The sequence below is a fragment of the Globicephala melas genome, chromosome 11 (assembly GCF_963455315.2).
Source record: "Globicephala melas chromosome 11, mGloMel1.2, whole genome shotgun sequence".
NCBI lineage: Eukaryota > Metazoa > Chordata > Mammalia > Artiodactyla > Delphinidae > Globicephala > Globicephala melas.
In genome coordinates this window covers 32,895,572-32,909,708 of record NC_083324.2, presented here as the reverse complement: position 1 = coordinate 32,909,708, position 14,137 = coordinate 32,895,572, and the positions used below count along the sequence as shown (strand labels likewise).

General features: G+C 40.2%; 2 protein-coding genes across 13 annotated transcripts in view; both read right to left on the bottom strand.

Annotated features, from left to right (window-relative positions):
* The window catches only part of ERC2 (ELKS/RAB6-interacting/CAST family member 2), a 962,565-nt gene that overhangs the window by 659,045 nt on the left and 289,383 nt on the right, over positions 1-14,137 (bottom strand). The window contains exon 1 of one of the 12 annotated variants that reach the window (XM_060308017.1): positions 2,616-2,723. The exons of the other annotated variants lie outside the window; for them this stretch is intronic. The gene's annotated coding sequence lies outside the window, so the exon portion shown is untranslated. Of the gene's footprint in view, positions 1-2,615; positions 2,724-14,137 lie in introns of those variants that run through there. 12 annotated transcript variants of the gene reach the window in all.
* On the bottom strand, positions 2,699-5,768 carry LOC115859126 (transmembrane protein 11, mitochondrial-like). Its single transcript, XM_030867797.2, has 2 exons — positions 5,711-5,768; positions 2,699-3,072 (listed from the first exon to the last, which is right to left on the bottom strand). The coding sequence occupies exons 1-2, from the start codon at positions 5,766-5,768 to the stop codon at positions 2,699-2,701; spliced, it is 432 nt and encodes a 143-aa protein (XP_030723657.2).

Below are 14,137 nucleotides of genomic sequence, written 5' to 3'. Positions count from 1 at the left end.
GCTCCCAGTAAACAGCATATGTCAATACAATACAGAGAGTTACCTAGATATGTTTGTCTCATATCTGGGAATCAAATTACCAAAGCAATAGTGATAAAAGTGATCTAAAGTATTAGAAAACAAAAACGTCATTTAAATAGACGAATTTGTAATTTCAGATATAGTTTACCAGTGTATATTTTTGAGTCTACTTGCAAATACAAAAACGGTTTGTTCATGTGTGTATTCTGTGGCTGGTTTTATAAGGCATGCTTGGAATTTGACTGTGAAAGAGAAGGAAATTAAAATCTACTAATGGGGAAAAGGATTCTCATCTAAAATACAGACATAAGTGAAATTAAATAACTGAATCACGACTTAGTATGACTGATACACTAAATATTGAAAATTTATAGCAACTGGAAATAACATATCACACCATGATTTATTTGGCAAGCAGTCAGCTGACTGCGTGACAAAAAGCATTACTACCTTGAAGGGCATTTCTAACCCATTGATTTACAGAGTTAAAAAACTAGAAATATTGCACTGAAATATGGGATTAATTGAGGAAAAACCATAGAGAATTTTTTTTTAAAAGGAAATGACAGACTCCACACACAAGATAGAGCATAATAAGAAATGATGCATTAGAAAGTAGAGAAGAGAGAACTCTTACAGAGGAAAAAAACATTTCCTCAAACCTCAGGTATGAGACTCTTATCCGTCCTTGGAATGAAACACACTGAAAGTCTGACTTCAAGTTTTCTGACTGTCACCATCTACCTGACATTTTATTGTGCAGATTCAAGGAGCTTATATTATATTTGTAATTGAAATTTAATAAAAAATGAGCCACCGATGCATTTTTTTTTTTTTTTTTTTACCATTTTTTAGAATCTAAAAGACTAAGGAGTTCCAGAAGTAAAGACAATGAATGGGGCATTCTATTCATAACAACTCATAGAAAAAACTTTTCAACAAATATGTCTGTCCTGATTTTGTGGCTATTTTCTCTTTTATTTTCCTATATTATATGCCCAGTGGCATGTTTCCTGTGGCAACATGATAATCATTATTACTATCACTGACATCGCCATCACTGTTAAAAGAGGAAAAGTGAGGAGCAGCAACAGCTGCTTATTGAGCTCCACTGTGTGCCCATATCTGGGGGCTCTAAGTGCTGAAGACACTTTTATTAATTCTCAGGAAGACCCCCAAGAAGATGAAAGAAAACAATTCTGAAATTTGCAAGACTATTATGGAATGTTACATTCTGTAGTATTTCATTTTACTTTAAAAATATTTATTGTATTTTTTTCAGTTATAAAAGTATAATAATATACTTTAAATTCACAGTAAATGGAGAAAATCCCCTCTATTTCTACCATCCAGTGATAACTATCATGTTTTTATGTATCGCCTGCCAGTCTTTTCCTATTTTAGATGCATATCTGGAAATCTTGTATACTGCCAATTTGAGCGAGGAGAATGTTATGGACTGAATGTCTACGTGCCTCCAGAATTTATATGTTGAAGCACTAACCCCTAGTGTGACTATATTTGGAGGTGAGGCCTTTGGGAGGTAATCAGGATTAGATGGGGTCATGAAAATGGAGCTCTCATGATGGGATTAGCACCCTCATAAGAAGGGATACCAGAGAGCTTGTTTTCTCTCTCTGCCATGTGAGAACACAGCAAGAAGGTAGCCATCTGCAAGCCAGGAATAGAGCTCTCACAGGAATCCAGCCATGTTGCCACCCTGATCTCAGACTTCCAGCCTACAGAACTGTGAGAAAATAAATTTCTGTTTTTTAAACCACCCAGTCTGTGGTATTTTGTTATAGCAGGCCAAGCTGACGAATGTAGGGAGTCTTCCTTAGTGACTCATTTGAGTTCTAAGCTGTGATAACTGTAGATAAAAAGAGCAGCAATAATGAGAAGGCTATGGGAAAAAAAAAAAAAAAACTTCCAGAAGTTCATAAGAGCCTTCATAAATAAATGAGTCATTTTAAATCAAGATTTTTTCTGACTATAAAATTGACAGGCTCATAGAAAACTTGAAAAGCCACATAGATAATTATGATGCCCACCCCAATCACATCACTCCAACCTACCCACTAGTAACAATTTTATTTACCCCCATGAAGGCCTTAAGACTACATGATTTCTTTAAAACATATTAAAAGATAGATCTCTATTAAAACTAATCAATATAATATAGATTTCCCCTCTTTATTGAGATACAATCTTTCAGCATTTACAAATATCTAAGTGCAATCTTTAAAAGAGTTAACTGTAAATTAAGTGTGAAAGGGCCAACATTCCTTTCCTTTTTTTTTTTTTTTTGAAATTCTCATAATTTTAATGGTCAATAGCTTCTGGTTGGCTCTGGATGGTACAGGTAAACAACATACTTAATGACACCACCACCACCACCACCCCCGGCGCATTCACATCCCCACTGTAGCATTGCTTCCATCACATCCTGCTGCCTGGTCAGACTTCCACAGCCTCAGGCCCCCGTGGGTTACGGAAATCCACATCTTAGTGTGATGAGCTAAAAAAAAAAAAACCCTGGTACACTTGTGATCTGTTATTTCTTTAAAATAACAAACGTGAAGCCAGATGCCTACCCGGGCTCCACTGCCTCACAGAGCAGCACGGGTGCTATGCCACCTCGCGGGCCGGGCTGCCTGCTCCCCCTACTCCGCCCCGATCATACAGCGCAGAGCTCGTAAATCTTCTTGACGTAGTACACCAGAGCCGCCAGTGCTATCGTGTTGTGCAGTCTCTTCCTGTGCAAGTCGTCCTTCAGGACCAGCACCACCAGGGTGGAGGAGGTGAGTGTGTGCAGGGGCAGCCGGGACAGTCTGTAGGCGTCGTACTCCACCAGGTACTTGCAGCAGGGGTCGAACTGCCAGGAGATGCCGTAGAGGGTGCAGGAGGCCTGGCTCAGCACACCCGCGGGCAGCGAGATATAGTGGGAGTAATCCAGGGGCGGCGCCAGCGGGGTGAAGAGGCAGGCGGTGTCCGCCAGCACGGTGGTCTTGTGCAGGCAGTTGCCCACAGTGATCCAGCGGCCAAAATCTTCTGAGATTTCAGATTCAAGTCTAAAGTAACTATATTTACATGTATATACGTATGTATATATACATGTATAAATATGTTGTGTACTGCAATACGCTTTGTAGTCCCATATTTTACAACTTAAATTCTTGATAGCGTTTGTTAAAATTTCAGGTCTTAATCATGCAGGCAAGGGGAAAAGAAACCCTCAGCTTTCCTCTCAGTCAATTTCTAAGGCTTTAAGTTAGCAATGACCACAGCTAACAACTTCTAAATGGGTTAAAAAGGAGCTTTTCACTGGACTTCTAAAAATTACATACTGCTAAAGAAAGATCAGAATGGAGTTAGAAACATAGAAAATCCTATTGACCTATATATATCCGAGTTAAAAATCTCACCAAATGGTGGAACACATTTTAAAAATAATATTTTAACTTTTACTAATTTTCTTAAATTAACCAGCCTTTGTATTTCCTCCCAAACTTATTTTACTTTAGCCACAGATGTCCCAAAATACCAAAAAAAAAAAAAAAAGAAAGAAAAAAAGAAGATGAAAGAAAGAAAAATGTATATTGTGGAAATCACTTTAATAAGGATCTGTTTCTTCTGCCCTTATTTATATTTCTGTTCTTACAATAAGAAGTCAATTTCAAGAACCCATACCTAAAATCATAAGCATAGAGAAAAGGAGATGGGAGAATATCAGTAAGATCTAGGGAGGAGAAGAGATGCAAAATACACGGACATATTAAATGATCTATTGATTCTGCCCAAGAAGATATTCAAAATGCTGAACCAGAGAAAGACATGAGGGGGCTTCCCTTCCCTGGTAGCGCAGTGGTTGCGAGTCCGCCTGCCGATGCAGGGGACACGGGTTCGTGTCCCGGTCCGGGAAGATCCCACATGCCGCAGAGCGGCTGGGCCCGTGAGCCATGGCCGCTGAGCCTGCGCGTCCAGAGGCTGTGCTCCACAACGGGAGAGGCCACAACAGTGTGAGGCACGCGTACCGCGCCCCCCCCAAAAAAACAGAGGAAGACATGAGGAAATATAAGCATGAAAAATAAAGGCAAAGAAAATGACTGCCATGGTCACACCTTCTCTACTGCTTCAGTTTGAGGCATTCAGGGAGAATAAATTTTATTTTTCTTTTTTTAAAACCTCTAAAACTAAGATAAGTGACTAAAAACATATTTAAGGAGGACTACAGAAGGAAACTATCTCACAAGTCCTGATATGGCTCAATGTTGTACATGGATGTTGCCTTTCAAAATAGATACTAAATGCACATGCTCAGTAACTCAAGCACTGGTCCAGAATAGAGAGAAAAAATACTTAAGACATATGCTGTAACATCCTGAAAAGTGGAGTTTTAGAAGGCAGAGCAACATTTTATTCCCAATCGCCGAAGAATCTTCATCGGAATATCTTTAAATGTTATTTATAACTGATATTCTAAAATAAGTTGTGTAGTGAGATCTTCAAATACTCATCTAGATTGTGTTTCACAAATAAGCAAGCTCTCAAAGCAGATAACTGTAGGCCTTCCTTAGAGATGGGGTAAGTGAAATACAACATAAAACAGCTTTTCCCGAAGTGCACAGAACCCAAATGCTCTGTGAAAAGGGGCTTGCAGGGTCAAGTAAGTTTGAGAAATGATTACTGGGGATTCCCAATGCATATTAGCATTAATCACTCTGGGAAGTCCTACAGCAAAGTATTCTATTTACTTTTATTTTTTCCAGTATTATTCCTCTAGAAGTCAATTCTTGGGGGAAAAAAATAGAACTTTAATGATGTTAAGCTCGGGGTTATATACTAAAGTGAAGAGTCAAAACAATGATTTGGATTCTTCAAGAGAAAACTTGCCATGATTACCCCCAATTTAAAATAATTGAGGGCTTAAATATCCAGATCACCTTGTCAACTTCTGTCACTCAAGTCATTTACTGAGAGCCTGCTCTGAGCCCAGAGCAATGAAAGAACAGACATAGACTCCCATGCTCCCTGATTCAGCACTCCATGTCTCAGGTGACATTTTTCAAATAGTCTTGCGATCGGAAAAGCATGAAATTGCTTTGCTTTTATAATATTAACATATTTTGGTTAAAGATTGCAAGAATGTGGGGAAAAAAGTTTCGGGGGTGGGGAAATAAACAACTTAAGTGTGTTTGCTTCATTCCCCATTAGTAAGAAAAAATATCTGAATTGAACATCACTTTAAGTTACTCCTTTCCATATATTCATAAAATAATACTTGTAATAATACTTCATTTTATACATCCAGATTATAACTCCTACTTAAAAATTAATACCCAAGACTATTTTATATCCATCATGCAAAAGATGCAAAATAGGTATCTGATGGGCAATCAATCAATCACTGGAATCGAACCCCTAGCAACCATCTACCCAATGGGCCCAGCTTGCTGATTCTGGAATCAGCCATGAGTATTAGCAAGCCAACGAGTGCAGGGATTACAGCAATGAGGATGAATGCCAGGTGGAAAGACTAAAATAAGTTTACTTTATCTTTGCTTTTATCTTTTTTTTTTAATAATCTCTGGATTTTTCTAGGACATGTCTGCTATAGTTGATAATAAATTTAGATACAGGAAGTTCTCTCATTCATTCAACAAATATATACTGAGCATCTATTGGGTACCGGCCACCTTGCCAGGTGTGTGAGATACCAGGTAGGTATGAACAAGATTCATGGGCATACCCCTCTACCATGGAGCACAGTCTAGATCCTTGTTATGCAAAGTGTGGTCCACAGACAGCAGCACTGACATCACCTGAGAGCTTTTTAGAAATGCAGTATCTCAGGCCACAACTCAGCCAACTACTGAATCTGAATCTCCACTTTCATAAGGTCCTCAGGTGATCTGGGTGTTCTAAATGGCTTTAGATGTCCAACATATACAAGGGACAAGACTGATCAGTGCAAAAGAGACTAGGACAACTTTACTGGCCAAGTACATTTAGAGAAACATGAAGCTACTCTCAAGAGCTATCCAACTTGGCATAAGTGTACAGCAACCCTAGGAGTAAACTCTCTGGAGAAACTTTGCCAGTAAAGATGCCTTTATTACCCTCTTTGTGTTTGCCAAACATTATGTTTCCCTTAAACAGCAAGAAACAGTTTTCAATTCCTCTCTAGGAACTGTGGACACTGAAATGGTGAGTGGGTGGAATATCAAAAAAAGCAATATCATTTAGTCACAAAAAGTAACAATTATGTTATTGCTGAGTGTCACAATATGCTTTCCTTTCAAATACAGGAAGAATTACTGGTTTCATTTTAATATCAGGCCAAGAAAGAAAATACAAGCATTTTTTACAGAGCATGGAACTCGCTGTGATCACATATCGGTCTACGAACATTAATCAACAAACTTAGGGCCAACTGGTTTAAAGAAAAGACGTGATCTAATGTTCAGGAAACATCCCTACATAATTATATTACACTTTATTTAGAATAAAATTCTAGACTACTATAACTGGGTACCACAGAGGCTCTTGAAGGCTTAACTTTTAAAAATCATCTAATTGTAGTTGCAAACATAACTGAGCAGTCTTTGGTCCAGCTATCTGAGTAATGCCCTGCCTTTGGAAGGATTTACTGTGTGGAATTCACCGCAGTTATGTGAGCCCAAGTTAAGCGCTCCACAAAAAAGTCAACTTGGGCCTAAGGCACATTAGGAGGAAAAACAAAAAATCAAAAACTCTTCTTCTTGGCCCTTATCAAACTATAAAAAGATGATGACCTAGATTAGAAGATGACATGGGACACGCTGTTTTCTTGTGTTGCTGTTTTTGTGTTTGTCTGTTTATTCAGATGGTATCTAATTCTTTAGAGCAAAATGTACACACACAGAATCAGGCTGGGCTAGTTCAAATTAAAAGCAATTAGGGTGTTTTTTATTTTAAATTTATTTATTTATTTTTGGCTGTGTTGGGTCTCCGTTGCTGCACGCAGGCTTTCTCTAGTTACAGAGAACGGGGGCTACTCTTCGTTGCGGTGCATGGGCTTCTCACTATGGTGGTTTCTCTTGTTGCGGAGCACGGGCTCTAGGTTCCCAGGCTTCAGTAGCTGTGGCTCACGGGCTCTAGAGCACAGGCTCAGTAGTTGTGGAGCACAGGCTTTGTTGCTCCACGGCATGTGGGATCTTCCCGAACCAGGTCTCGAACCCGTGTCCCCTGCATTGGCAGGTGGATTCTTAACCACTGTGCCACCAGGGAAGCCCAATTAGGGTGTTTTGATGTTTCTTTTCATGGTCTCATTGGCCTACTTCTGACTCATTCTTCATGAAGTCCATGCCCCAGGCATGCATCCTGCTGTCCTATCTCTGTACACATTATTAATGACACACAGGGAGAAGATATGACTCTAGTGGTTCTTGCTGGACACTATGTGACCTATGAGGTTTTGGTCTCCATGTATTATTTTGTTGTTGTTGTTAACAGACTCATGTCTAACAAAAAGAGCTAAAGATAAAACAATCCAACTGACCCTTAGAAAGTCACAAACCTGGATGCAAATCAGTTTTTTATGTCTTTGGACAAGATACTGAGCTTTCCAGAAATAAGACCGTGCTCAAGAGTATGTTATGAAAATTACAAGTGATCTGTAATGCATGAAAAGTACCTATCATGGAACTCCCTCAAGAGAATAAAGGGTTGCCATTATAAGCCAACAATAGTATAGAAGTCCCTATCCATCCCCCAGTTCGGTGAGGTACACATGTAAAAGACAGTAGCTTCTATTTTTATTCCACCCTGTTTATCTTCCTGCGTTCCTAACCTTGCTAATCCTATAACCTAAGGTTGTTATGAGACTTAAATGAGTGACAACATGCACACCTTCCAGTATAATACCTAACACACACTACATGCTCTATCCTTCCTTCCTGTTTCCAGCTGTGGCAGTAGCTGTTTCTTTTTTGTCTATTTGCTCAACTTCTTTTTCTTTTAGGAACTACATCTCCCCAACTCCCTGTGGTTTTAGTGGGGTTTTCTAGTCTGACCCACAGTGGCAAGCACCATGGATCCTCTGGACGCTGACTGATCCAGGGGTGAATTCATTAAGCCATCAAGGCCAATCAGAGTTCTTTGAAATCAAGGACCTCTCCTTTTGTGAGATTATGAATGATAAGAAAAATATGGGCCTGTGGCTGGTTGTGGCCTTCTGTGATACCATGTATTAAGAATCTGCCTGGGCTTCCCTGGTGGCACAGTGGTTGGGAGTCCGCCTGCCGATGCAGGGGACACGGGTTTGTGCCCCGGTCCAGGAGGATCCCACATGCCGCAGAGTGGGTAGGCCCGTGAGCCATGGCCGCTGAGCCTGCGCGTCCAGAGCCTGTGCTCTGCAACGGGAAGGCCACAACAGTGAGAGGCCTGCGTACCGCACAAAAAAAAAAGAATCTGCCTAAATGATGGGGCCTTATAATATCATTTGAACAGCTAGGTCTATCTGAATCATCTACTCTCCATAACATCAAAATACAGTAGCAGGGTTTCATTCACTTGTAACCAGAAGAGTACAATACACAAGAAACAGTGTGAAAGATAACAAAAAATATAGTTAGATATAATATTTTATAAGAACACAGGCAAGTCAGAAATGGGCAATACCACCACAGAAGAGTCAAGAAATCTCCAGAAAGCACAGGACTCTAATATGGGATATGGAGATAGATAAGAACAAGATTACCAAGAAAATTAAATGTTTTCCAGCCAGAAGTAATAATACTTGCAAAGTCAAGAGCACTCAATGTGATGTCCAGCACATAATATTTAATTAATATAAGTTGAAGGAATAACAGAACAAGTATGGACCATGTATCAAGGAAGAGTAAGACAGGACTGATTAAAAAGTATAGATCGGGCTTCCCTGGTGGCGCAGTCGTTGAGAGTCCGCCTGCCGATGCAGGGGACACGGGTTCATGCCCCGTTCCGGGAAGATCCCACATGCCGCGGAGCGGCTGGGCTCGTGAGCCATGGCCGCTGAGCCTGCGCGTCCGGAGCCTGTGCTCCGCAATGGGGGAGGCCACAACAGTGACAGGCCCGCGTACCGCCAAAAAAAAAAAAAAAAGTATAGATCACTTTTAGTTGCAGTCAAGTAGGAAATAAAAGGAAGATGGGGCTGAATGATAAGCAGTCTTCAGAATCAAGCAAGGAGTCTGCACTTGAATCTGACTGGGAATCATTTATAAACTGGTAAAAAGAAGGCAATAAGGGGCTTCCCTGGTGGCGCAGTGGTTGAGAGTCCGCCTGCCGACGCAGGGGACACGGGTTCGTGCCCCGGTCCGGGAAGATCCCACATGCCGCGGAGCGGCTGGGCCCGTGAGCCATGGCCGCTGAGCCTGCGCGTCCGGAGCCTGTGTTCCGCAATGGGAGAGGCCACAACAGTGAGAGGTCCGCATACCGCAAAAAAAAAAAAAAAAAAAGAAGGCAATAAGATGGCTTCGGGAAGTGAATAATAAAAACCAAAGCTAAAATGGAAGTTGCAACACTAGAAATGATGGTGAAAGAATTCTCAGATATAGAGAATCAAGTATAGTAAAAACAGTGGGGGAATCACCAAAAGAAAGATGAGTAAAAATTGATGGAAATCATGAAAAGGTTGCAGAGAATAAGAGAGAGTGAAGTTTCAAGAAAGAAAGGGAGTCAAAGAAAGGTTTGAAGACAGTAAAGACTAAGAAAAAAATTAGGATATCACTGCGGACATAAAGGCAGTTTCAATGGAGTTGTGTTATCTTAATTGGAAACTGAATCCCAGTGTTTTAAATCCCAGAGTCAGGGGTGATTGCTGAGTCATTCAACAACAGTACTGCACAGGGCAAGAACCAACCAGAACAGATGCCACCTGGAGCACAGAAACCAGGTCTGGCAAGTCCCTGTGCGGACAGGGGTTAACTCTTTAGTTGCTGGATTTGGGGGGTCCCAGGGTAAGAGCTAGAGTGGGACGGGTACTCTGAGGGTTTGGGGTAACCATAGAACTATTTCAATATTTTAACAATCAGTATAGCTATACCTATGCCGCTCAGTTGAGTATCAGCCCTACATAGAAAGCTGCTGCAATTAATAGTGAGAGTTTCCTACGTTTCCAATGCATGGAAGGGAGCACTGGCTAACCCAAAATCATATCCATGTGCCTGTGAGACAGCCTAATACAGAGCCTCTCCAGTACCAACCTGTGGACTAGGTGCATCAGAAACTACTTTTTTGTGGTTGTGTGTGTGTGTGTGTGCGTGTGCGTGTGCACGTGTGTGTGTGTTTTAACTAACAATGACTTGGCCTCTAAAGACATTCCCTTTAAGGACAGGGTGACACAAAGCTCTGTATCTATTTGCAAGTTCCTTGGGCTGGGGAAAAACACATCAAAAGATTTTTTTTATGCCTACATTTTCTTCCCCATTTATGCTACAATATAAATATATATGCATTATCTGAATATACAGACAGGAATAGCATAGGACAGAAGCAAACAATGTTTCTCCATTCTGGTACTAAAAACGGATTAATAACAACATCAGCATGTTGTTGTATAGAACAATAACAACATGTGTATTGATTACTAAGGCAAGCACTGTGCTAGAAAATCTCATTTAATCTTGCCCATAACCCTATGAATTAAGTATTTATTTTACCTACTTTATAGGTCAGGATATCCACAAAAGGGAAATAACTTGCCTAAGATTTTCTCTTTTGTTGAAATAACTTTCTGGGCTCAAGAAGGTGCCTTATCAACAAACCAAAACTTTTAACTTCCATGTGCCTGTAAATGTTCTACTAGACCAGAAACACAGTATAGCCAGTCAGCCAATCCCCAAACACTAAACCAACTCTGGGCTCGGAACTTATCCCCTTATTCCTTTTCACCTCAAACAAGGTTGACTATGCCGCCCCAGCCAATCAGATGCTTTCTATTTTTCTCTTCCTTGTTCTCTTTTCCTTATCCTGTAAAACCTTCCTACCTTCCACCCCATTTTGCAGTTCTCCAAATGAAGACTGCCTGCTTCATGATAACACTTCATGAAGTGTTTGTTTGTATCACCATAATTATCTTCTCTAATCATTTTTTAAACACCTTTCACAAACTGGAATGATTCCCTCCACATAGCCTTCTCTTGAATAGGAGTGAGGAAGCCACACACTGTGACCTTGCTGTTCCCAGGACAACCTCAGGACAGACTGGCCTCAGAGACAGTCAGCCACCTAGAAGCTGGGCTCTTTTGGTCCTTTCCTCCACACAGTACTTTTAGCCTTTAAAGATCACAGAGCAAGGTCAAAAGGAAACAGTGAAGATGTCGGGAAGAGAGGAAAAGGAGGAAGAAATTTCAGAAACTGCTTCCAGATGACAGGGTAGCCCCTCGGTGTGTGCAGCTGCCCTCCCAAGGCTGGATCCATGTTATCTTTCACAAACATTTGAATACAAAGAATGCTTGAATTCCCAGAAATTCAGTGAAATACTACTTTGCAAAATTGTGAATGCATTTCAGGGAGTAATAAAAAGACGGACACCTGACACTTCTATTCTCTTCCAACACTCTTTGGGAAAAGATCAGGTGAAGAAGTTCTCCTTACTGGCCTTCTAGCAACCTGAACTCACTCTTCCAATTCCTTTTAACACTCCCCCAAAGCCCCCAACAGCCCTGGTCTGGGGCCTCATTCTCAGGATCTCCAAAACATACTGCAAATCCTTCTATGTTCAACAAGCTTGTCTCATGGAAAAAGCAACAGGCGGCAGAGGAATTCAGGCCACCCCAAGTCACCAACAAGGCCTGAGGGATGTGGAAAGTGGACCATGCCTTAGGGATGAGGCATGTGACGGCCGGTACACTGTCATTACTGAAAGTTGAAGGGGGAGTTCACTTGAGGCCTGTGGTTGACTTCTCAACTCCGCTGGAGGGGGGTGCGCACGTCAATAAGGAAACTGCAATGCCTAAATAAACAATAAGCTGGGAACCTGAGCACCAGCAAGGGAGAGGGCAGGGGCTGCTGGCCTGAGCAGAGCTGGCCAAGATGGAGCAAACAAAACAAAGCTTTAAACTTTGCAAGAATGCCATGTCAATTCAGACTCCCCAGGCAGGCCCTTTGAGAGCCCAAATTGCCGGTCACCAAACCTCCAGACTCAGTAGAATTTTTAAAGCAGGACACTTTGTTCAATCCCTTCATTTGCCAGATGAGAATAGTGAGAGCCAGAGGGGACAAGTGACTTGCCAAGGACCCAGCAAAGTCCCTGGGTCATTTATTATACCACAGGCCTACTGGGAGCTGCTATTTTTTTCTCCACTGGTTTCTCATTTCAAAGACACTTTTAAAGTCTTTCCACATGCAAACTGTGCTAAATTCAGAGCTAAGACTCTGAAGTAAGCTTGTTAAATTCTTTCTCTCTGGTGGTCCTTGCTCAAAGGTACCACCTCTATTTTTTTTTTTTTAAACAGGTAAAATTCAATTTTCAGACTGAAAAGGAAGGGATGGAGAAGCAGAGAATTCCTTGAGCATCTATTGTATGCCAGGATTTTCCCACACCTTAAGACATTTTAATTCCCACCGCAACTCTGCGCAGCCTGGTATCATGGTCCCATCTTACAGAAGAGAAAGCTGGACTTCAGAGAAGCACTAAGTGGCAGGACCAGATTCTCAATTTCCATAAATAACATAACCTTCTCCACTTTGGAGTCTTTTCAGTTCAGCAAAAGAAACCAGAATAGAAGAAACTGTGTATCTTTAAGACTTTTGATCGATGGTTTTTCTTTCAACAAACTTATTGATGTTTTTCCTAAATTATAATTCCTGATCATCTCTATATAATGAATGCACACTACTGAAAACATAAAAATACAGGGGGGAGAAAGAAGAAAAAAATCCTTTCTAATCTCCCCTTCTAGATTTAGTGTCAACATTTTGGTACATTTTTTTCCCCAAGCTTTTATTCCACACTGATAAATATAACCTCTTTATATATTATTAAGACTCTAACTACTATACACCTTAGAAATGCATCTCCTAGTTGGTTATTCTATAATTCATTTTACTTTTTAATCTTTGAGTAACCAAAGTTATTGACCCTTTCTAATATCTTCATTTTTTAATAATGGCTTTATTGATATACAATATTTATACCATAAAATTCACTTTTTTAAAGTGTACAATTCAGTGATTTATGCAACCATCACCACAATCTAATTCCAGAATAGTTTCATCACCCCAAATTGTTGTACCTATTAGCAGTCACTCCTTTTTCTCCTCTCCCCTTAGCTCCCTGCAACCAGTAATCTACTTTCTATCTCTATGGATAGGCCTATACTGGACATTTCATATAAATGGAATCATATAAGATGCCTTCTGCAACTGGCTTCTCTCATTTAGCATGTTTTCAAGGCTCATCAATGTTACAGCATGTATCAGTCCTTCATTTCTTTTCAGTGCTGAATAATATTCCACTATATGGATATACCATATTTTGTTTATTCATACGAGATAGTGAACATTTGGGTTGCTTTAGGTTTTTGACTATTAACAATTATAATATGAACATCTGTGTATAGTTTTTTGTGTGTACACGTTTTCAAGTTGTTTGGGTGTCTATGGTAACTCTACATTTAACATTTTGAAGAACTGCCAAATAGTTTTCAAAAATGGACTGAACCATTTTAGATTCCTACCATCAATACATGAGGGTCCAGCTTTTCCACATCTTCCCAGCACTTGTTATTGTCTGTCTTTTTATGTTAGCTATCCTAGTGGGGGCTAAGTTTTATCTAATTGTGGTTTAGATTTGCATTTCCCTTTTGACAAATCACACTGGACATCTTTTCATGTCCTTATTGGCCATTTGCATGTTTCCATTGAAGAAATGCCCATTCAAATCCTTTGCCCAATTTTTAATAGCATTATTTGTCTTTTTATTTTTGAGTTTTTCTTCCTTTATTTTTCAATGAACTTTGTAATTAAAGTATACTATACATAGGAAAGTAGCCAAATCACAGGTTTTCAGTGTGATGAATTATAATAAAGTGAACATGGCTGATTACAAACAAACCATAACATAAAATAGAATATTACGTCTACTCCAGAAGCT